Source organism: Lepisosteus oculatus, chromosome 5 (genome assembly GCF_040954835.1).
Source record: "Lepisosteus oculatus isolate fLepOcu1 chromosome 5, fLepOcu1.hap2, whole genome shotgun sequence".
NCBI lineage: Eukaryota > Metazoa > Chordata > Actinopteri > Semionotiformes > Lepisosteidae > Lepisosteus > Lepisosteus oculatus.
This window is the reverse complement of record NC_090700.1, coordinates 42,879,515-42,903,334: the sequence shown is the minus strand read 5'-3', so window position 1 is coordinate 42,903,334 and position 23,820 is coordinate 42,879,515. Positions and strand designations below refer to the sequence as shown.

The 23,820-nt window shown below is 38.2% G+C and overlaps 1 protein-coding gene across 2 annotated transcripts in view; it reads left to right on the top strand.

The window, feature by feature from the left end:
• adamtsl3 (ADAMTS-like 3) overlaps positions 1-23,820 on the top strand; it is a 164,824-nt gene that overhangs the window by 95,777 nt on the left and 45,227 nt on the right. For both annotated transcript variants that reach the window (XM_015343042.2, XM_015343041.2), the window contains exons 7-12: positions 9,348-9,474; positions 16,687-16,761; positions 20,377-20,534; positions 21,743-21,854; positions 22,040-22,178; positions 23,015-23,065. In XM_015343042.2, the coding sequence (XP_015198528.2) occupies positions 9,348-9,474; positions 16,687-16,761; positions 20,377-20,534; positions 21,743-21,854; positions 22,040-22,178; positions 23,015-23,065 (662 nt within the window). The remainder of the gene's footprint in view (positions 1-9,347; positions 9,475-16,686; positions 16,762-20,376; positions 20,535-21,742; positions 21,855-22,039; positions 22,179-23,014; positions 23,066-23,820) is intronic.

Here is a 23,820-nt window from a genome sequence, read left to right as displayed (position 1 = left end):
GCTGGAGCAGTCTGTTGCTCCGCTGCCCAGTAACAGTCCCATGAAGCGGATGAGAGGTGTTGTTCATAATGGCTGTGAGCTTGGTCAGCATTCTCCTCTCAGCCACCACCTCCAGGGGGTCAAGGCTCAACCCCAACACAGAGATAGATAGATAGATCCAGCCTTCTTGATGTTTATTGAGCCTATTTGCATCTCTTGTCATGATGCTGCTGCCCCAGCACACAACAGCGTAAAAGATAGCTGCTGCCACCACTGATTCATAAAAAATGTGTAGCAGTGTTCCACACACACCAAAGGACCTGAGTCTCCTAAGAAAATAGAGTCGGCTCTGACTTTTCTTTTACAGGGCGTCAGTGTTACCAGACCACTCCAGCTTATCATCCAGGTGTACCCCTAAGTACCTGTAGGACTGCACCCCCTCTATGTCCTCACCCTGGAAGGAAACAGTGTTCAGCGGAGACTTATTCCTTTGAAAGGCAGCGATGCCAACCACTGCGCCACCATGTTGCCCATCTACCCTTCACCATGGTCACAGACCATTACCCAATCCCATTTTAAAGTGTCCGTGTTGTAAAATTGTTGTAAAGTGGTACCAGATCCCTCTTACGTCCCCTTCTTGTCTTGCCTTGAAAGTCTTGAAATCACCTAAGAGAACTTGTTGTGAATTGTCTCTCTTTAGATTATACATTTGAAAAAAAGGCTTAGCTAAAGCTACATGGATTCGACATGGAGACATAAAAATGCCTTTTTTCAATCAGGGGAACATTTGTGTTTCCTCACAGAGGGAGATTGATATGCGGTATCATAGCAGATTAGATTTTAAAGAGTGAGTTTCTACTACACAAATGGAAAAAGGTCTGTGTAATTTAATAGACATACGTGTACCTATTTATTTTCATAAAGTGCTGCCGATTCATATGAAACCTTTGAAAGGCCTATTTCTGGCATGGCAGTTAAAGTGCCGTGTGGTAGATGCAGTGCAGAATACATTGCACTGGGAATACAAGGGTGTGTTCATTGTAGAGCAGTCCTGGACCTAATCCATTTTGAGAGGGGTTGTACAAGTGCACAGCAGCTTTTCCAATAGTCTTGTTAGATTTCAAAGAACATGTGACACAGAAAAGACAATGTCAATGTCGATAATGACACTGCACATCTGACGCTTACCACTCATTGAGTGATCTTCTTTTATGTCTTTTCATGCTTGTTTTATTTTTAGATTTCTTTACTATTTGAAGCTATTTGAACCTATTGTGCTTTCATTCAACCTGGTGGTCACAGCACTTTTACTACAGGTTATTTTGCCAGGTAATTTATTCTTGTTCTTGTTCTTATTGTCGATTCTAGCTTTTTGTTCCCCTAGCTTACAGAAAGTCCTGCAAGGCATTGTCATAGTCAATCCAGAGGACCTTTATCGAAGAGGAAATTAAATTAGGACTGCAGTACCTCTTTACATGCAGGCTAGAGGGAGCTCTGGAACAGCCTGACTAGTCAACAAAATGAGCCCAATGGCCTCCATCCTTTTCTAACCATTTTTAAGTTCTTAGGTTTCCTCAAGGGAAAGTCTTAAAAATGTTTTATGGTCTGTTTTAGCTCCCAGTGTTTAGAGGCATAGTTTCCTCAATATAAATTAGCAGTGTTATAAAGTAACTTCTCAGAAGCATGAGCTTCCTCACTGTGTCAGTCTTTGTTACAGCAGCTGAATTCTTTGATGTCTAAGTAAACTGGCCGGTGTCCACTATAGTAACTTTTTATACGGTTACGTATGGAGTCAAACATCAGTCAGCAATTGGGAAGCCCCAACATGAAACATAAATGAGTAGGTAATGAAATGTAATAAAACGACAATGTGTTTCAAGCCGATTTAATCTTACATGAGATGCTTTCTCCAGATTTTGTTTTAAAGTTATTGCTCAAAGCAATGGCAAAATTACAGATTCCTTCATGTTTATGCTGAAAATTGTTTCTTATTTAATTTTTTTTTATCCATGCAATAATATTAGTGCCTGTCTTCATTAATAGTATAAGAGCAGGAGATGTGAATACTGAAAGACAGGGCAGAGCTTGGACTATAGGTTGCTGTGTTGTGGTATAATAGATTTAAAGTTTCAGTCTCTCACAGTGGGGAGGCGCAAACATTCTTGCAGAAACATTTAGGAAATCAGGCTAAACCTTCCTTAAATGTGAGCTGTTGTAGCTTGAAACTCTGTATAGTCATAGTGATAGAATCTCATCTTTTGCTGCATTTGCTAAAAACATCATACCACTGCCTGTATCTCCTTCAACAGCAGATTGCCTTTTTTGGAGAAGACTAACCCTTTGCTCTGCTAGGTCACACATCAGAATGATGACCCCTCTGCACAGCCACAAGTGACCCTAGTCCAGACAATTTGCTGGTTGACAGCTTGCTTAACATCTGATCCCTGGGGTTTGGGATTAATGACTGTCGTTGTGTGACTAGCAAAGATAGCCTACAAAGTTCTTGAGTGCAAGTTATTTATAGCAGATACCCACATTAAACTGGCTTGCAATGCACCACTGTTAAAGAAGAATGCAAGCTAGTGGCTGAGAGGAATTCTGCCCTAATCCAGAATGAGGCAGTGTCAATGTTCCATTTAAAATTAACACTTTGTTTTCTACATGCAAAGAGCCAGAGTTATGTTTTTTAATTAGAAACAAATTTGCAACATGGAAAAGGCTTTAATACAAAAAGATAGATTTCCAAAGCATTGTGTAAACTGGTGACCATGTGGTGGCTGCTTGAGTCTAATGGAATCTGTGGGCAAACAACAATGGTGTGAGTGGTTTTATTGAAGTTATTTTAATCCCAGTATTTTTTTAAATTGCCCTTTTCAGTTGGGAGTGCTGCATATCAGAAAATAACAGGGTTTTTTTCAACACAGGAACCAGATATTAAGGCATGCTAATGTTAACAAAAAATCAGTTTTCTTTCACAGACTTTACCATTTTTTACGGTATTTATCCTTTCAAATTATGTTTCTAATTGCTACTTAGAAAAGCAACTAGAAAGGCAAATTAATCACAAATTAACACATAATTATAACGATTATAGTCCCTCCTCCTTAAGGGTGCTCCAGCCCTTTCACTTCAGACTTAATTCTGTGCACCTGACCCCTGTTCCCAGCCCACCTTAAAAGCTAGGCGCTGACGTTCATCCGGGCTCTGCATCTGGTTTCCGCACCGCGCGAGTCCGGGACCTGGAAGCGCCTGGTCCCATTGAGGTTGTAACCTCTGTTCCTGTTCCTTGTCCGCTGGTTCCGACCCAGTTTGTGTTTTTAATTCCTTGTTTGAATGGATCACCTGGCTATGGACTTTCTTGTGTTTTTGGATTCCCTCTATGGATTACTTTTGGATTGTTTGCCTTGGCCACACCTTCCTCGTGCACCAGCACACTTTGGATACGCCCCCCTGTTTTTATCCCCGTATTCCTGCATGACTTTTTCCTAGTGTTTCCCCACTTCTTCGAATTGTCGTCTGCGTAGAGTCCGGAAAGAACTGTTCGTTACAATAATCTTACGTGCCATTGATACCTTTTAAAAGAACAATGCGCTCTTGCTTCCCTGAATCATGGAATGGCTACAGTTATCTATCATCTGCCCCAGGTCCTATTTTTAATCTTATTGCTTTGCTTAAATATGGTAAAACAAGCTGCAACAAACTTCAAATTATCCTATCAAAATTCATGATTGCTGAGAAATGATCTTGAGGTACATTCTGTACTGAGATTAAACATCAAAATGTATAAACTATACAGTCCTTACCAGAGTCATGGGGGCTCATTAGGACAGCGCCCACCCTGGTTTCTGTAGTGTTAAGATGACTAGAGAGTAAGTGACTCCCCCTCTGTATGGGACACCAGTCCATCACAGAGATTCCCCCAAGCAGTCCTCTTCCCTAGTTATACAGTTGGGTGGACTGGAGCCACTGAGGTAAAGTATCTCACTCAAGGTACAGCAGCAGTGTCTGCAGCAGGAACTTAATATCACAACCTGCCATGAGTCCAAACATTGTGCTGCCCTAAACACCACAAGCTTAGAATACAATAATAAAAGGTTTTGCATCTCTCTTGATATACAGTACGTTGATCTTTGTAAAATGCTGGAGAGAAAATTGCCTTAAATAATACCGTGTGCTACTGTGTACTCATGAATATGTTTGTTTCTTTCCCATGCTTTTATACAGTAAGAGGGAATTTATTCTGAAGTCAGCATTCAAGCTCTGAACATTCAACAAATGCCAGCTTTTGCGATGTAAATGACAGTGATGAGTGTTGGTCAAATAACAGTGTTTGTAGTGAGAAATAGTCACTTCTACTGGATCTATGGTGACCTCACTATCTCAGTAGAAGTGATTTCAAACCAGATCTTAGGAGTGACTATAGGAATACAAGCTAATTAACTTCAAGTTGTCGTAATGATAATATATAGTTTTCTTAGATTTATAGTTTATGAACAGCAGAGCAAGTCAGCAGTTTTACAACCAGTAAATGACAAGTCCTCGGTTTACAAAGGGAAAAAACGTGTCAGGTTGCTGTATTTGATAAGGCAGAAGATGTATTGCTGGTTTTCAGCACTTACCATTTTGGGGTGAAAACAGGGTGACAACAGTAGTGCCCCCTAGAAAATTGCTAGTCAATTGCACTAGAGGGGCTACTGGATCTTCTGTGTTACACATTAAAGTTGAATGACACTCATTACATATGTTCTGTGCAAACATTAACATGAAACATCCATATGAAAAGACAGTCTGTGTCTGTAAAGGAATTGAAGATTCAGTTTGCCTACTGTTTGTGCAAGAGTCTTTGCTCAGTTTTTTTTCTATACAAAAATCCTCCTCTCTCATTAGCTCCTGGACTTAGATGGTAATGACTTGACAGGGGTTGGAAACAGCAAAGAACTTTACTGAATGACTTCTGATGAAGTCCAGGTCCTCCAGCAATTCAGGGATATGTTGTGTTTAATAACAGGAGCGAAGCCGAAGACTCTTTATAAGAGTGACTTTGAAGTTGAACAGACCAGAGGTAATTAGGAACCTGCTTCATTAAATCAAGTGCATTTTTAAACCAGTTCAGTGATAGTTTGGAACTGTTAAATTGCTGATTAACACTTTGTTAGAAAGGTTTTTTTGTTTTGTCTGCATTTGAAAGACAATGGTACTGGGCTGTATCATTTAACATTCACCCTTTCACATAAATTCAGAAACCATGATGAAGCACAGAGGTGATTCATCATGGTTTCTGAATTTTTACAGATAAGATGTCAGGTAGTATCTGGCCTGACTGATGCAGAAGGCTTGCAGCTGATTAATTTGCATGATTGAATCAAAAAATAAGTTAAGCTTTGCTTTCAGACTTCAAGCAGACCACAGAGTGCTTGTCAAGACTCAGAATGAATTGTGTGGTTTTACATTTACAAAAGGCATTCATCTTTGGTAGAAAGATTTTATATTTACCATATGACCCATCATAAAGTTTTACATTACAGTGCAGAACAGATCAATTTTACATTGATATTGAGGCTCATTGTACCCCTTTGAATATGTAGATAACGGATTATACTACATTATTACTTTGTATCATTAAAATAAGCAATAACTGTAATAACATTCATTTAATTAATTTTTTACTGTACATTAGTTTGTACTGGGAGTGAATATTTTGCATTGTTTCAGCTGCCGGTAAATGACACAGGAAGGTATATCTTCTTTTTTTGTTCTTTCCCCCTGGTTTACATTGTAGAGTAGTGTCTATGAGAATCAAAATCAACCATTTAACAACTAGGAGTTATATGGATAACCAACAAAAGTAATACAAACATTTTTACTGTTTTCAGATGTTTACATTTACATCATGTTGGTGACTGATGAATTTCAGTTCAAATCAGTTTCCATTTTAAAATTATTAAAAATACAGTAAGTCTTTAAACTTAGGTTTGGTTTAAAGTGAATTTTTTCATACCCCCACTGAAAACCAGCTGTATGCTGCCTTGATGTGGCTTAATGGGAAAGTTGAATTTATAACACAAGCCAATTAGTCATGTTAGTCATCAAGAGAAACTGGAAGAATGCTTTGGTAGTTACATACAGTATGTCTGTAATGTCAGTAGCAGACTACAGCAGTATTCGGTGCTGGTCGCATTCTGTTAGGTAGAAAAAGAGAAACATTTCTCCTGTTTGCCATTAATGAATGTTAGGATCAATCTGTATTGTAATTTCAAAGCTTTGTGTAAAAGTGGATTAAGGGAAAACAGTTAAAAAAAGTTCAGTCCTGAGATAAAATTACCTAGTTCCACTATTTAAGAATATATACTATAGCACCCATAGAAAGTCTACAACCCTTTCCAAAGATTCAGCTATTGTGGCCTTACAGTCCAAGAAACGCTAAATCTAATTATTTTACCTTTAATTACACATTGTAGCATATAACCTCCAAGTGAAAAACAAATGCTCGAGCATTCTGAAAAGTACAATAATTAGAAATGAAAATCTAGAAAACCGCTTAACCCTGGTGAGGGTTGTGGTCATAACAGGATAAGCAGGGCAGACCAGACTTGCCTTTGCCCAGCAATATTCTCCAGCTCCTCCTGGGGGATTCACACACGTTCAAAGGTCAGCTGAGAGATATAACCCCTCAAACATGTCCTGTGTCTGCCCCAGGTGGGAAGTGCCCTAGGGGCATCCTCACCAGATGAAGAAACCACCTCAACTGGCTTCTCTCAATACAGAGGAAAAGTGACTCTACTCCAAGGTCCTCCTGGATTGCCTAGCATCTCACTGTGTCATGAAGAGTAAGGCCAGCAGCGCTACAGAGAACCTAATATCTGCCGCTTATACCTACAATCTCATTCTTTTGGTCACTACCCAAAGCTTTTGGCCAGAAGTCAGGATAGGCTTGTAGATTGATCGGAAAACCAATTCCTTTGTAGAAAAAACCCAGCTCCATTACTGCAGCCTTTGCACCAATCCAGTAGTCAATTTCACAATCCCCTCTATCCTCACTCATGAACAAGACTACATGGTACTTAAACTCCAGTTGGGGCACCCATGCCCCCCTCTTCTGGGGATGCCAAATGCAGAGATGCACTGGATATACTCCAAACCTCAGATGCATCTTGATATCCTGACCATGAAGATCACAAACAGGAGGGAAGACAAGACCTTTTGCAAACTCCATCACACACCTTTAACGAGCTCGACTTAACACAGAGAAGACACAAATTTCGCTCCATAAATATAGGGAGCAGATGAGATGTAGCTCTGGCCTCAGTATCCCATACCCCAGCAACATTTCACACGTGATACCCTGGGGTACATGGTTGTAAACCTTCTCCAAGTCCATTAAATGTGAGTAGATAAGGGTGGCAAACTCCCTTACCCCTCAAATAATGGGCAAAGCGCTGGTCTACTGTTCCAGGCCAGGATGGAATTTGCGAGCCTTAGTTTGGCTGTCAAGCAGAATGGAACAAGTAAAGGTTTATTCCATGCTGAAAAGAGAAGAAAGTAAACACGATGTTCCGGCTTTGGGGTCTTCTTCGGGTGCAAGGAAGCTAAAATTGGGAAGGAAGTTTACCTTTCAACATGACAGCGAAAGTAAGCACGCAGTGGAATTCCTAAAGAACAAAAAGTCTTTGAGTGGCCCAGTCAGAGTCTGGACCTCCATCAATGGTCCCCTCATAATTTGACTGATCTTGAACAGTTCTGTAATGTGGAATGGCTAATATTGCGAAGTCTAGGTGTGCAACATTGGTATAGACCAATCCAAAGAGAATTGTGGTTGCAATTTGAGCAAAAGGTGCTTCCACCAAGTACATGCTCATCATTGTACAGTATATTATTACCCAACCCATTTTAGGTTTTCGTTAGTAAACAGTTTTCAGAATATTTCAGCATTTGTTTTTTAATTGGAGGTTTTGTGTTACAATGTGTTAACAAAGGTTAAATATATTCTGATTGAATGCATTTTGATTTCAGGCTGTTAGGCCACAAAATGTGTTACTTTGGGAAGGCTGTTACTTTCTATAGGCAGTGTAGTCAAATGAGAAATAAGAATATATCTGCAGACAAAACATAATATAAGCTTTTTTTAAAACTGATATTAGCATAACAAAGAGAAAGTTAGCATATATAGTTAGAACTGTAGATTATATCGTATCCTAGGACCAATGTCTGGCAAATGCAGGGAAGTGCACTTAAAATAACTGTTACACAAAGGCTGGTTCGATGCTGATCTGTGTATAAATTACTTGCTACCAACCAACCTGGCTAAGTGGGATTGCTGACCTCCTCCAATTTATAACCTTTATTATGTTCTTATTTTTTATTTTGTTCTTATTTTTTCATAATTGATGTATTAAACCAGAAGGTATTAGGTTTTTGAAGAACCATGCTAACCTTCTTTGTAAAAAAAACAACAACCTGTAAAACTTCTTTATAAGACATGAAATAAAGGTTTGCTAGGTGTTTACATACCGGGACAGAACCTGGCCTTTGGAAAAGATGAGTTCTCAGAAGCGCACCCAGTCCACCTCTCTGGCTGAGACTATGGAGTAACTTTTCTCCCAGGGAAGAGTGCCAGATTCTAGCCTTGATTGAAAGGGATAGAGACTGAAGTGGGTATGAGTGTCTAGTCAGTGCGGTTTGGAGATCAGGCACATGAAAGACTGTAAGTTGATCTCTGAGAGACATGGTCAACACATTAGTATGGTGCCTCCATAGGGTACGAAGCTTGGGAATTATTAAAGACTAAAGCAGAGTGTTTATAGAATCGGATCTTAGCCTGGTGGCAGGTTATTCAATTCCTACCCTGTCAGTAAGGGATAAGACAGCCTTGTGGTCAATTAGCCTTGAGATTTCTTGATAAGACTGAGAGGATACATGACTTAAGACTTTGACCGTGTCTGGTTGCAGGCATTACTGTGACATGCTCAAATACTGAAGACACAAAGACTGCTTGTAATATCAATGCAGCTTGATAATTAAAGAAAATCTCTCTTTATACAGTATGTCTCTCTTGGAAAATGATATAAAAAGAGAACTATGAATTTTCCTTAATGTGTAATTCTCTTTTCATAAAACCAATCCTCCCATGACTGAGAGTTTTGCATAGGAACACAGTCCAAGGACCTCATGTTGGCTTCACTCTCGATAGATGGAGGTGCAAATAAGGAAAGCTGGCTGTAATGTGACAGAATGAGGCCAGCCTCTTACAAAAAGAGAATGGGTACAAGAAGAAGACGAATCTAGGTTGAATAACCCATAAAAAAATAAACAAAATTCCCGAGTCCCGAGTTTGCGTGCCCTCCTCCTGACTGTCCTGTTGTTGTTGGCAGGCGGTGGGATGTGACCGGCAACTCGGGAGCAACGCCAAGGAAGACAACTGCGGTGTCTGCGCAGGAGACGGCTCGACGTGCCGGCTCGTCAGGGGACAGACCATGTCGCACGTCTCTCCGGAAGAATGTAGGTACACAAAGAGTTCGCAGCTGCTGTACAAATATATGCGGTCTTGCACAAACAGCTCCAAGGCCCACTTGCTGCATTTTGGCACCTGCTTCACCCTCTTTGTTTTCAGTTTTCTCTGGATTTCTAGCCAGACTATAGCAGTATAATATTTTTGTTATGGCCTACTTCCTAACGTTTATTTATGAACATCGTGTTATTTGTTTTCCGTTAGGCTTGCCCGTTTCACAGACTTAGGCAGGCAACACGCATTTTTAAAATGAATGCTTGTTTTTCTCGTGAGTTTGATATAAAAAACTTTATTTGAACACAAACTCATAATCCCTTTTTTGGCTGACATTATTTTTATTTTGCAACTGTAATGAAAACATTCTAGTTTAATTGGAGTTGGTTAAAAAACATTAAACATTGAAACACAATGACAGGATTTCGCTGCATGTTTTTTTTATTTGATTAAAAATAGAAGCCTTTCCAGTTTTTCTATTAGCAGCACATGGGGTTTTGTGGAGTTTCTAAACATTTTTCTGTCTGAGCTTGAATAAGTGAATTGGAAGCTGTGTGTGTGTGGCCTCCTCTCATTTTCCTCGGCCGTGTGAAAGTCATACTGTACTTTTCAGGCACAGTGTTCATCAATTGTGGTACCTAGCCTAGTATTTACTGTACATCATCAGAAGGTACTTTTTCACTTAAAGGTGCAGTGTTAAACCGTGAAGCTATTAGCTCTTTCTGGTGATTTCAATGTTCCCTGCACCAATTGCACCAATTTGCTCTAAATTTAATTTTGTTCGTTACTAATATGTTAACCAGTGCAAATGATGACAACTAAAGTAAACATTATTCATCTGTACACTTTATTTAATTCTTGTTTGGACTTTTCTATTATTTTGTACTACAGACTGACTTAACTTGAGTTGTAAATGCTGAGACATGCATTGTCGTTCTCTGCTGTGACACTCTGAAGAAACGTCTGTAGACAGCATGGTAAATATTTGGCTTTATACAGAATCACCCATATAGATTCTGCCTCCAACCTCTGTTTGATATGCCTGGCTGTCAGATCATTATTTCTATAACATCTTTAGAAGCTGGAAACATTTTTATAATTGCACTCCAATTACTATTACTAATGCATGTGGTGAATTTACAATATTGCTTTAAAATGAACCATATTAAGGTCATTAACTATAATTACTGATCAAAGATGTCTAAGGTCTTTGTAACACAGTAAAATGACTGTTTAAAGGAAATCTAATAAATGAACCCACCACACCTTATTTTATTTTGAGCTGTGTCATGGCATGTCTTTTTTTTTAATTAAAGAATTTGCAGTATAGAAAAATGTATTCCTGTGTGCAGTAAATTTTGGAAAGAGTTAATTTACCTTTTAAAATGACTTAAAGGAGAATTTAATAAAGAAGACCTCTAAATAATAAAAAAATGTCCTAAATCATAACTCTGTACTGGATTGTTTTCTTCTTTTTTATCAGTGGTTTGGAGCTCTTTTGTACTTTAACAAAAAAATGTTTAGTAAAGCAAATAAAGTTTTATATTGTTTCTTGGGATGTGTTTTGGGTGTTCAGCATTGCCTGCCAATTGCGTTAAAATATTTATTTCCACAAAATTCCTGGTGAAGAAAGCAATAAGAATTACTGAAACACCACAGAACTGGCAGCTTTTCAATGGCAATGCACATACTGTTTTTCACAGATTCACGCTCTTTCTTTTAAAACTCTATTTAACCAAATCTTGAAGTAATTCTATCCAAGCAGGTTATGGTCTTACTAATAAAGACAGTCTCCCTAATAATTCACCTTAGCCTAAGATGACATACAGGCTTCCTTAGAGATCAATAGCAGAACTTGCGTGGTCTTTCTGAATATAACTCTTGTAACCAGATACTCTGCTTTTTCCAGCCTGTTATGTTTTGGAAGGGAATCTCATTTCTGAGTTGCCTTTTGCCTCCTTATACATGTTGCACTCTGAAGAAAACTAATGAGATTCTGGCAGCAAAGATGCAGCAGTTTAATTTGAACTACAGTATGTGGGGATGCTGAAAATGCTTTCAGAATAACCAAATACCACCCTGCAATTCCTTGATGGAAAGTGATCTTTGAGGACAAGTCCTGTCTGTGAAAAACATTTTAAGAAACAAATTCATATTTAATTACAGATTATGTTTTCTCATCGGCAAGTTATTCTTTGAAAGTCTTTTGGCATTAAACAGTGTTGCCTGACAGCTCTTGGGTCCTGGGTTGCCTTCTGAGTGGGATCTGTATGGAGTTTGCATGCTTGCATGGGGCACCTGTTTTTTCTGGATCTGCTCTGCTCACTCTTGTGTCTCTGCTCATGCTCACTTTCATGCTCACCTGGTGTTTCCAAATTGATCCTGTGTATTGAAATTCAGTAGGATACCAGGCAGGCTTGCCCTGCCTTCTGCTCAATGTATCCAATAAGACTCTGGGTTGCTGGAACCCTAACCAGGCATATCCAGCCTTTTGCTAATGGATAGATGGTAGAAAACCAAAATACGTGCATGTGTGCATGGATTATTTGGCTTTAGTTCATTTTTATGGTTTGAAAGCTCAAATGGTTTGTAGTTATAGGAGTATCTTTATTTTAGCATATGTTTGTACAAACGTCAGTCATTGTTGCAAGATAATAAGATTTTTTCTCATAAACATTATTGAGGGGCCATTGAAATGTACCTTTGTAACTGTATTAAACCTATTTAATTCTGCCCATAAATTCCAAGCTCCAGAGAGTTTGCTTCCAAATGTAATTATTGTACAGTACCAAAGAGGCTGGCTGACCTCCAGCTTTGCTTAGTTGTTGGCAGCAGAGTTTTGTGCCAGAAGCAATAGCTGGTCTCTAACTCTGCAGAAAATAGCATTAATATTCATCTATTCATAAACCTCATACCTCATTATAATGCGATTCCATTTAAAATGCCGTGAGCACTTGAGATGATAAAGACTTTTAGTTGTCCTGATGTATGGAACATTTTTGCTCAGTGACAAAATTGGAAAAAGTCATATTATAATTAAAAAGTGCTTTCATAAATGATTCCGATATTTTCCTGTAAGACATGTCTGTAATGGGGCAAAATACCTCTTTAACTTACAGGGCTTTGCAGAAGTTTTCAGTCCCTGCTTAATGTGTCCCATTTTATAAAATAACTTCATATTTTATTATAAAACACGAATGTGCACAGTCCAAAGACTTCTACAGATAGGTTACAGTAAATGTCAGGGAAAAAATACTTCAGAGAAAATACTGAAATATATTGATTGCATAAACATTCACATTCCTCAGTAAGTCTTCATGGGTAAGTCTCTACCAGCTTTGCTCATTGGCCTGGTGCAGGTTTTCCCCATTCTTTTTGGCTCACTTGCTCAAGCTCTCTCAAGCTGCGTAGGAATTGCTTATGGGCAGCAGTTTTCAAGTCAGATCACAAATTGTCAATAGGATTCAAGTCAGGACTTTGGCAGGGTCATTCAAGGACATGAGCCTTCTTATTCCAAAGCCACTCACCTGCAGCTATGGCCTTGTGCTTTGGGACGTTCTCCTACAGAAAAGAACTGGGGTCCTGGTTTTAAGCCTTTAGCTGTCATGTACTGGTCCCCGATGTCCAGGGGCTGTGAAGGTGAACTGCAGTGAGAGAAGGGAACCGTAATGAGAAGAAGACAGCGGTAGAGGATCGTGGAGGAGAAAAAGAGCAGACCTGGAAAAATGGTGAGGAGGAAAAACTTCCCTGCCTTTTCAGTGGCCTTGGTGGCAGTGGAAAGGTAAAAGAGCACTTCAGTACTGAGTAAAAGTAGAGAGCATTTAGCTAAATGTTGGAGCACTGATCAGGCAGAAAATGATCCTTAAACAGTGTGCTCAATTAGATGATTGGGGTGTGCCTGATTGATAAATTACCGGAGGTTGAGAAATGCCTTCTGGGCATGTGTGCACGGGTTTGAGTAAGGACTGAGATACCACGCAAATGCACTGGTTGCTGAATTCCCCACTGAATGTGCTGGTGGGGCAACACAAGCGTGCAAGCCACTCCAAGCCTGGGTATGACATTGGCAGACTGAAACAGGTTTTCTTCAAGTATTTACATGTGCTTTGCTCTGTCCATTTTTTCGTCAGTCCTAACGTGCATTTAGACTAAAAAGCTCCATCATAACAGAGGCCACTCAGGTGAGAGGCTTTTTATGGTAATTCTGTATACCTAAAGGTTTGTGATAGAAAAAGGTATGAATACTTTACATTTGTCTTTCATATTAGGAATCTATTTCTTTCTTTCTTTTGTGTTTTGCTTTGACTTTACAGAGTAGTTTTTATATGTAACAAAATATTTATTTCTTAAAAGTGTTGCGGCTGCAAGCTGTAAAGCAACAAAATGTGAAATCTGTGTCTGAATACTTTTGCAAGTCAGTGTACATGTTGCAACAAAGCTCTGAACTCTATGGCTTCATAAGCAGGTGGATGTCAGTAAAACTGAGCAATCCCCTCAAGCTCTGAAAAACATATCCTACAGTACATAAATGACAAGACACATCACATTAATACACATTCAGATGTAAGCCCTTAATGCTACAAGGCTAGTTCATTTAAATGTTTTTCTCCAGAGGATCTGTGGAATTATACATACAGTACTGTATACAGTAATACATACTGTACTTCATAAACATACTAGACTTCTGAAGAGATTTAGTTCCTTTAACATACTTGAAGGAGAGGTTGTAGATAAAAGGAGGCCATTTGCTGGCTTTTACCTAATTAAAAAATTCAAATTATTCCAGCAGTCTTTTCCACTGCTTTTTCTTGAAAGATCCCAGGAAATTTGCTTCAGCAACATGACTGGGCAGTTTTTTTCCAAATCTTCCACCATTCATGAGATTTGTTTTTGGTATAAGTTTACTTTTTATTCTTTGGAATTTCTACATTTGTATTAAAGTCTCTCACAGACAAGCACTTTTTCAGATTGTGGATTTTAAATAGCAGAGTGCAAGTTGTTTCTCAGAGATTTCTGTAAAGAAGTGTAAGCAAAGTGTAACAAGCTCCATAAATCATAAATCATACAATGGTATGATGAATAAAAAATGTCCCAACAGGATCATTCAGTCAGATTTTGTTTGTCCATTGAATTTCCAAAACAAGTTTACAAAGCTAAATGTTCTGAATATTTTCAAAAATGTTAGAGGGTATAGTTTTACAGTACATCAAAGTAAATGTGTAACCTGTTAAAAAAAGCATTCTACAACTATTACATGATATCAGAACGCTAGAACATTTGAATCCAACTTGGTGCACATAATCTAACTCACCTCAAGTATGTTCAGTAATAGTTGTGCGATTGTTACAATTAAGTCATACAACATTCATGACATTAAGTTTACTGTGTAAAAGACAAGGGGTCAAGGTTCCTTTTTTCTGAACAGCGATGGCAGTTAAAATAACATTGTCAATAAAGTTTTGAAATGCACCTGTACAAAACGATGGAAGCTTGTTTCTGTGCTCTAGTAAACCATATTCACTTGCCAAACTAATGTTCTTTGTTTTGGAATGGCATGGTTAGTACTGTTACTAAGTTATTATGATTGCAAAATGTTTTATCCTTTGATTTCAGCTCAGACGGGTATACTCTAAATGTTCTGCATTGGAATTTCCAATGGATGATACAATGCATTTAAATCAAATAATTTATACATATCTTACCACGATTCATGTATCATTGATTAAATCTCACTACATATGTTTTAATGCAAGGTAATGTTTTAAGGATCAACAAGGATATCACAAAACTTTTGAAAATGTGGAATTCTTAAAATAATAATTCAAAATAATTCCTGTAAAATATTTTCATATTAGTTTGTACCTTGTGATTTCATGGATTTTCTGTTGCTGAAATAGTTGCAAAGCTTTTGCTAGGATTTTTAGAGCCTTTGAGTCATAACATACTGTATAAAGTATATACAGCTTTCATTTTTAGATGTGTGTTCAAATCATATTTTAGGATCTTAGGTGCCTCAGGATATTTGTCAACCTAGTTTGATCTTTACATTGATTAGAATTAATGAATGAACATTCTGAAATTAACTGAGATCTTTGGTTAATATAAACCTCAGCTTCCAAGGAACTGGAGATCCAGTCCACTCCCCCAAATTCCTCAAAGTCTGACAGCTCTTCCTGTAAGGAGTGATTTGTATAAATTTGGAGAAGCTGTTAAATTGGACTGCAATTATGTGCTGTTTATAGACCCACTCAGAATAGTTGCTAACTAAAGCACTTTTATCCCCACAACACATCTAACAGCATCCTGTTGCTGGGCAGATGCTAATCTAGGTTGATACAAACAAGGCCTTCTTATTGGTTTGTGATGTGGGAGAGGCTGTACAGTTGCAAAAGGCCATGCGGAGAAAGCCCTTAGCTGATTCATGGGGCTCCTAATGTGTCTTGAAGTACTGTAGTTAAAAATGTGAGATTAGATTTGTATTTCCCACTAGCTGCAGTGGGCATCCAGCTCAGCTTCATGTTACTAGCTGAGTAAATACCGTTTTGTGATCTGATACTCAGCCCTCTGTGGTGTGGTACACTCAGCGCCATGTCCCAAAAGCATACCACTGAAGGTAATTTATTACTTGTCAACCTTGTGTGGTATGTTAAGTCTCTTTGGTTAAAGCACTTCAGTATTTTTTAAGTGCATGGTGCAATCTGCTGAAAAATATTGCTGGCATTTATAATTTCTTAAAACAAAGGGGAATATTTAAATTCTCCTCTTTTAAACAAGTTTTTCTTGCACTTGTTACTGATACAGTATGTTAAATCTTTGCATAGTTAGTACTGTATATTCATGTCTTTTAGTAGCAGCACATGGCTGACATGGCTGCACTATGACATCTTTTGTATTTCATTTGTTTTGATAAGATAATTGGAGGAAGTTTTAACACCCTTCTTCCAGGATTATGCATATATTGAGCTGCATTTTTATGATGCCGAAGACATCATAGCCAACTCTGAAAACTAATAGAGTTACATTATTTAATGTCTAGGTTTTCATCTCTGATTTAAGAATTCAGGTTTATGTTTGAAGGGTTTGAATTGATCTGTGTAGATGAAACAATTTCAGTGATGTTACTGCTTACTCTCATTATACAGTATATTCAATGCATTGTTTGGAGACAGATTCTAATAACATTATTTGTTTCTTTTATATGCATATAGTGATAAAAACTGTGATTGAAGTTCCACTTGGGAGCCGCAATATGAGAATTACAGCAAAAGGACCTGATTATCTCAGTGAGTATACAGTATGTAAAAAGTCCTACATTCCTGAAAATAGTTTTCCAGTTTTCCAAGAAGTCATTTAGGGACTGTTTGAGGAAACAGACAGCATCCTAGGAATTGAATCCAGTGCTCCAGCGTTGTGAGGCAGCAATGCTAATTACTGTGCCACCCTGCCACCTGAGCGATTCTATCACATTAAGTAACAGTAAATGTTAAAGGCATTTTCACCATCACGTCCTTATGGGCCACTCCCCATCTCAAAATCACTGGGTGATTGAAAGGGTGCTGGTGATCCTAATGAAATGCTTGATCCACTGGGGGAGGGCAGATGTCACTGGGGGTCATGTAGGCCCCTATGGCTGAAGTGCATGACGGTTTGGTGAGCCAGCCAATCATGGGCCAGCTCAGCAGTGAGGTGAATTATTTCATGGTGGTGAAATAATGGAACTAAAACATCATTTTCGTTTATTGAATGGTCTACTCTGCTGTGTAATTATTGAACAAGTTGTACTACAGGATTTTGCCGGTGTCCCGTGGAGATCGTGTTATTGAGCGATAGGTTAATAAGCATCAGAGGTGATACCAGTGGATCTCCATTCTGGAAAAAATGTAGCACAGGTGCAACACACATGTGTTGGAGGCAGGGCAGATTGAAAACCCTATGCAAATGCAAGGAATTGATGAATTCAGTTAAAATAATTAAGCTTAGAATTGCAATGTACAATTTATGGGATATTCAAAATCAAAATTTATTAAAAAGGTTAACAGATGGAATGAAAAAAAAAGTAAGAAAACATACATTCTTCAGCAGCAGCTTCCTCATATTTCCCAATTTATGATACAATAGGTCACTGTTTCCTTCTCTCACTAGCCAAAGCAGCTGTGTTAATGACAATAATCACATTATATATAAAATATTTCTAGGTGTTGAAATTTATGGAGATGAAAGTCCTTTTTAACACACTAGTTATATTATCATTGAGTAGCCTTAGTTTCCATTTCTGCAAAAAAAGAAAGAAAACTATCTGTAAATCTACAGGTACTGGATCACTTTCAGCAGGAGGCTGCTCCTTGGATGAGGTTAAAGTCTCTCTTCCTTCAGGCTGTTACTGTGCCTCATACTCATTCCTCTTTTAAACATCTGGTATCGTCTTGGCAGCATATCAGCTGTCTGATTTATGAAAGAAGTCATCATACTGCAGCTCGAGCCACTGAATACTATGAGAAACCCCTTGTTCCATATCAGTGAAGTTTTAAAACATGAAAGTTCTTGCCTCAAAAAACCCAAGTTCTCTCTGCACTCTCTATACTACACTGAACACAAGTACCACGTACTGTATAGCGCTTGGCACCAAAGACATTGCCACATTTTGTAATGTTACATTTGTAATGTAATGTACCTTCTCTGTGCTGTGCTACAGTACATACTGTTAACAACAAGGGTACCAAGACAACAATAAATTAACAGCTATAGGCCCTTTCCCATCAACTCTTGTGATTGGCCCATTAGGAGATACCATTCTAGTCTTGATTACCATTGTAGTCTTGGAATGTAGCTGAAGAGCGATACGATCTTACAGACTTACAACTGATGTTAGTAAACTGTCCACTGGAGATTTCAACAATTTGTTCTCCTACAAGAATACTTTCTTTTCAGACCTACACTCCTCTACCAGTATTTTTAGTATGAAACAATTTTTCAATTGTTGGTGGCAAACAACACAACACAGAGTTCCAGGCTTTTTGGCTATTTGATATTTCAAATACTGGATTTGAAAGTGAGGTTGAAATTGCTTTAACAGCTCACTCCTAAAATGCCAAGAGACTAATAACAAGGATGGATAAACATAGAGAAGTTTAAAGGTGAAAAGAGCTAAAACAGTTCAAGTGAAAGTTTAAAAACTTGACACGTGAGAGTCTAGTTCATAAAATGAAGCTGAAACAAAATGTTATCTGAAGCTCATTAGAAAATGTATAATCTTGTTTCCTTCATAAAGGAAATTTTAATAGTCTATGAGATTATGTGTGATTATTTTATATGATATGACAATTATTTATCAATATTGTTTCGATTTCTGAAAACTCCGAATTTGTTCTCAACATTCCAAATAATGTTGAAAAGAGATCACACTTCAATATTTGGAAAAGAATGACACAAATGCTATTTTGAGTTGTTTGTTCATCGAAAACATTTTTTTAGGAATGTTCTGCCTCGTGAAAACTGTGAGGATGATATATTCTGATAAATGAAAAACTGAAAACATTTTATTCAGTAATTTGTTAATATCCAAGTCTAAAAAATACTATAGTAGTTACATTTGGGGTTTCTTTTTCCCCTCAAACACTTTTAGCAGTTCAGCAGGATCACAGTTGCTCAAAGGGTGGTACACTGTTGCAGTGGTTAGTATTGCCAACTGGGTTCAGTTCCTGGAGTGCTATCTGCATGGGGTTTGTACAGTATGTTGTGTCTGTGTGCGTCCTGTGATAGTGTCCCATGTATCCTGCCTTACGCCACTGCTTGCTGGGATAGGCTCTGGTGTCACATACAGTACAACTCAGTACTAGATAAAGTCATAAATACTTTGATAAAATCAAAATACTTTGATTACTTGTTAAAGTAATTGCTCAACTTGCACAACAAAAAATAGGGTTAATGGATTTATGTACCTGTTCCCAGCAGATCATATTGAAAGTTCTGTAGCCTCAATTCCTGCCAATTACCAGCTCCAGCTTCATGTAGACTATTATTCCACAGTATTTATAACACTCCATCCCTATTGCGAATTTACTACTTCTTTAATTTATCTTAGGGGACCTGAATTCAAGTTCAAGTTACCAGTGGCTGTCCCTTCAATCAAAGCCAAACTTTCTTTCACATTTCATTATTGGAGTTGAATTAGGTTTTCTGGTCCTGTATTTGTAATAGACACTGTACAAACCTACATGCGAGTAGGTAGGCAAGAGAGATATTCACTAATGGGCAGACAGGCAAGGGAACAAATAGATACCAGAAAGTAACACAGATCAGTTCAGCTCGGAAGTTGGTAAATCAACCAATAGCACAACCGATATCCCAAGTGTAGTTCGACAAAAAAGAGTTCAGAAGCACAGGAGAGAGTTCCCCATCAGGCCGGTCCAGGATGAGCTCGAGTAAGACACTAACACCACAAGAGGTGATCTGGGAATGTTCTGGAAGAACAGTCAGAGATTCAAAGCCAGAAGTGAAAAAGGACAAAACGCAGAGGCTTAGCAAGCAAGCACTTAGACTGAGCAGGGAGGTGCTGTCAAAGCTGTGTTAAATATCCTGCTGAAAGAAGTGTATATTAAAGTATATGAAATTATTAAATAAGTATATTTAATATTTAATTATACACAGGTGGGATTCACAATCTGTCCAATTATGTTGCCAGGGGAATGAGCTGATTAGCAGATTGACTGCCAGCCATGGTGTTACGGGTGCATGAATCAGCTCTTCTCCCAGAGTGGGTGTCACAGTATGTTGATGGAAAGAATTTGGTCATTTCACCCTGAGTTGCATGTAGTAAGATTTTTGGCTGTGTATAACCATGTTTTGGAGTAGTCCCGAGTTGTATTATGGTACCACATCAAGTTAGTGTTTCCTTTCAGTCATTGAGTCTCAGACACTTCAGGGAAGAAAGGAGGAGCACAACTTCACCACTTCAGGAACATACGTCATAGAGAACACAACAGTGGAGGTCCAGAAAAGCCAGGACAGGCAGACTATCAGGGCTCACGGGCCCCTGGGAGCTGACTTTATAATAAAGGTAGGAGCAAGAAGTCTTTTCTTCACTATGATTGCTTATCAACTTATTTTTAGTACTTCCAAAAAATTGTCTGTGTAAAAGGACAACTCGTCTTCCTAATTTTAGTTATGTGTTGTAATATTTGCAAAATCTAACCTTCCAGAAGGCTTCTGCTACCACGGCAGCATTAAACTGCATATGTACAGAATAAACTGATGGACATCTATGTTAAATTGAACCAGCATGCCATGACTGTTCTGATCATCATCATTGTCTGCAAAGCAAGGCTTGAAGATATTCCATTGCATGTACTGTGTAAGATGCTGTATTTAATATGGAACAAGTGATGTAATGCCTCTTAAGATTTGGATCCACGCCCACAAAGCAAATTTACTGCACGTTATCCACATTAGGCTTGTTTAGTTTAGAAAATATGTTGCTTTAATCTAATATGTTTCATTAGCTGTTGCATTTTTTTATTAGTTTTAAATCATTTCTTTAATCAAGACTCCATAATTTTTGTGATCCAATATCTAATTTGGATGCCATTGTTTTTCATAAAAGATAAAATATCTTGGGTTAGGGTGAGAGTTACTAATTTATGTTGCAACAGCTGCTTTATTTTAGATAAACTTTATCTGTGATCTTTATTCTATGCAAGGATAAATAATGTGGTAAAGGGGCCTTGTTAACAAAAATAATTGTGTAATAAATACAAATAAAATAAATAAAACTGGCAGTTATAAGATTGAACTGTTTTCTAGAAAGAAAATTATCGATAATTTTACTTGATATTTTAGAGGGATTGTTTCAGGGGAAGGAGAACAGACAAAACTAGTGCTGGACTAAATGTACTGTACCGTTACTTGGTGTTACTCATTCCTTTACCTTGGTGTAGGCATAGGTGTGACACAAGAGGGCTAGCTCAAGACTGTTTTAGTGAGCTCACTCCCCAATAATAAGAACAGTGCTTGCACAGGATACTCCCCAGTTGCTTAAAGAGCATCCCAGATCTCCGCCCCAGAGGCACTGCGGGTACAAGGCTCACATGAGCTGTGCAGGTCAGGCATGTGGAGTTGTACCTGAAAGAGCACTTTGAATCACTTCTTAAAATAACCCAGGGTTGTCGCCATGGTTTACAGGTGACATGTAGGATTATTACATGTTTAGTAAGGGATTATATGCCCTTGAGTTTTTGTCAATGTAATAAATTCTCTGTTTGGCTGCAGGTGAAGTATGCTGCCCCCCGGGACACACTGGTACAGTTTCTGTTCTATCAGCCCATCAGCTATCAGTGGAGGGAGACGGACTTCTTCCCTTGCACTGTCACTTGTGGAGGAGGTAAGGCTTCCTTTGTGCTGGCCAAACTGCATAACTCTTTTCTGATATTATTTTTAGTTTATTTTTATAAAACAATCCAAAAATTGTCATCAGAAGCCAGAAGACTTCAGAACAACCCTTTCTACCTTCCATCTCTTAAGAACACTGCCACTAACCAAGGCTTGGAATATTTCCATCCGCTGCAGGTTATCAGCTGAATTCGGCAGAGTGCACTGACATTCGCTCAAACCGTGTGCTGCCAGACCACCACTGCCGCATCTACCCTGAGAACAAGAAGCCCAAACCCAAGCTGAAGGAGTGTAATATGGACCCCTGCCCAGCAAGGTTGGCGGTGTTTGTGCACCTTGATAGCCATTACTTGTGCATATCTTTTGGCGATAAAGATATGCCAAGTGTATCGAACATTTTAGATGATAGCATTCATCAGCAAAGGATGAAGATTACAGCATTTGTGAGGCAGGGTCTTAACATCTGTGAATTTAACATGCTTGAAAATGCTTATTTGCAATTCGGTCTGGCCACCTGTGTCTTGGATGATAGGAGAGGAGAGCAGGATGAAACCGAGCTGAAGGTTGTTAACCGCAACTTTCAAATTAGCTGCCTGGAGACAGAGAAAGTATATGCTGGACGCAAAGGAAGGATTCATAATAAATGATTATTTTAAGTGTGTGATTACTGTTGTTTCTGTTAGTTGATCAGTGTTGTTTAAATTAACTTAAAGCCAATGCATTTGTATTTTAATTATCGTCTTGTAACCTTACATTCTATATACTGTGGTACATTATCCAATCGTATGGGAGTGGAATTGGTTACGCGCAAATCTGACTATTTGTGATGGTTCTCTGCACTTAACTCTCGCAAATGTTGGGATCCCGATGTACATCACTTCATAACTGAATAATCTAATTCCACACATTGTACTGAAGATCCATTTATCTTTTTCTATGTATCCTTCCATTCGTCTGTCTGTTCTAATATCTCTTCTTTCAATCACCGTGCTACAAGAAACAGAACTGTCGTACACCTTCTCATTTGTGCAAATAAAATGCAAAAATATATGTGCACACAAAAGCAAAATGAGAGCAGAATTCAATAGGATAATATTCTGTATTTACCATTTTTATGGTTTTAAACCGACTTGTACGATTTTCTTTTTCAAGTGATGGCTTCAAGGAGATCATGCCTTATGACCACTTTCAGCCTCTGCCCCGGTAAGTGGTAGTAATGCCCTGACAGAACTCAGGAAACCAGAGCCGCCTGTATTTCACACCTCTAATGGCCTAAATCATTGAATAAAATAACTATCAAGTATGCAGCTGCTTTTAAAATAATTTAAAGTTGTAATAACATGTATTTTTGCAAATAAACTTTGAGCCCAGAAGAAGAGTCAGCAGAAACCCATGGAAACTTGTATTTGTCACAGCTAAATTAAAGTTGTTTCTATTTTTAAATTCCTTTTTAAAGAAACATTCCTGTCTATAAAATATAGCATATATTTTATACATTTATATCTTACATAATGAAGAGAGTGTGGTTTTGCATGTACTTAAAGCTACTGTAGACTACCTGCTTCTCAAGGTTTTAGTGCATCTTTACAATGATTTATTATTAAGCAAAGTACACAGTGGATCGTTTAAACTGAGCTGAAATCTTGACCTCTGCCCATGGCAACTTCCTACAGTGCCATATAGGTGATGATTATCGACGCTTCAGTGTTGATTTATTGGTTTTGACACCATCTGTGTACATATTTCAGCTATTGCTAGAGGCCCATTATTCATATTTTAGAGGGCTTGTAGCTGCAGTACACTACTGTACTTAGCATGATACACATGATAGCATGATAGCATGATAGCTTGCTTTCCTGTCACTTTCAGTTTGCTTCAGCTTTAAAATACATTTTTACAAAAGGACATACAATTTGTAACTGACATATACTGTCAATGGTCATTAATACACTGTAGTG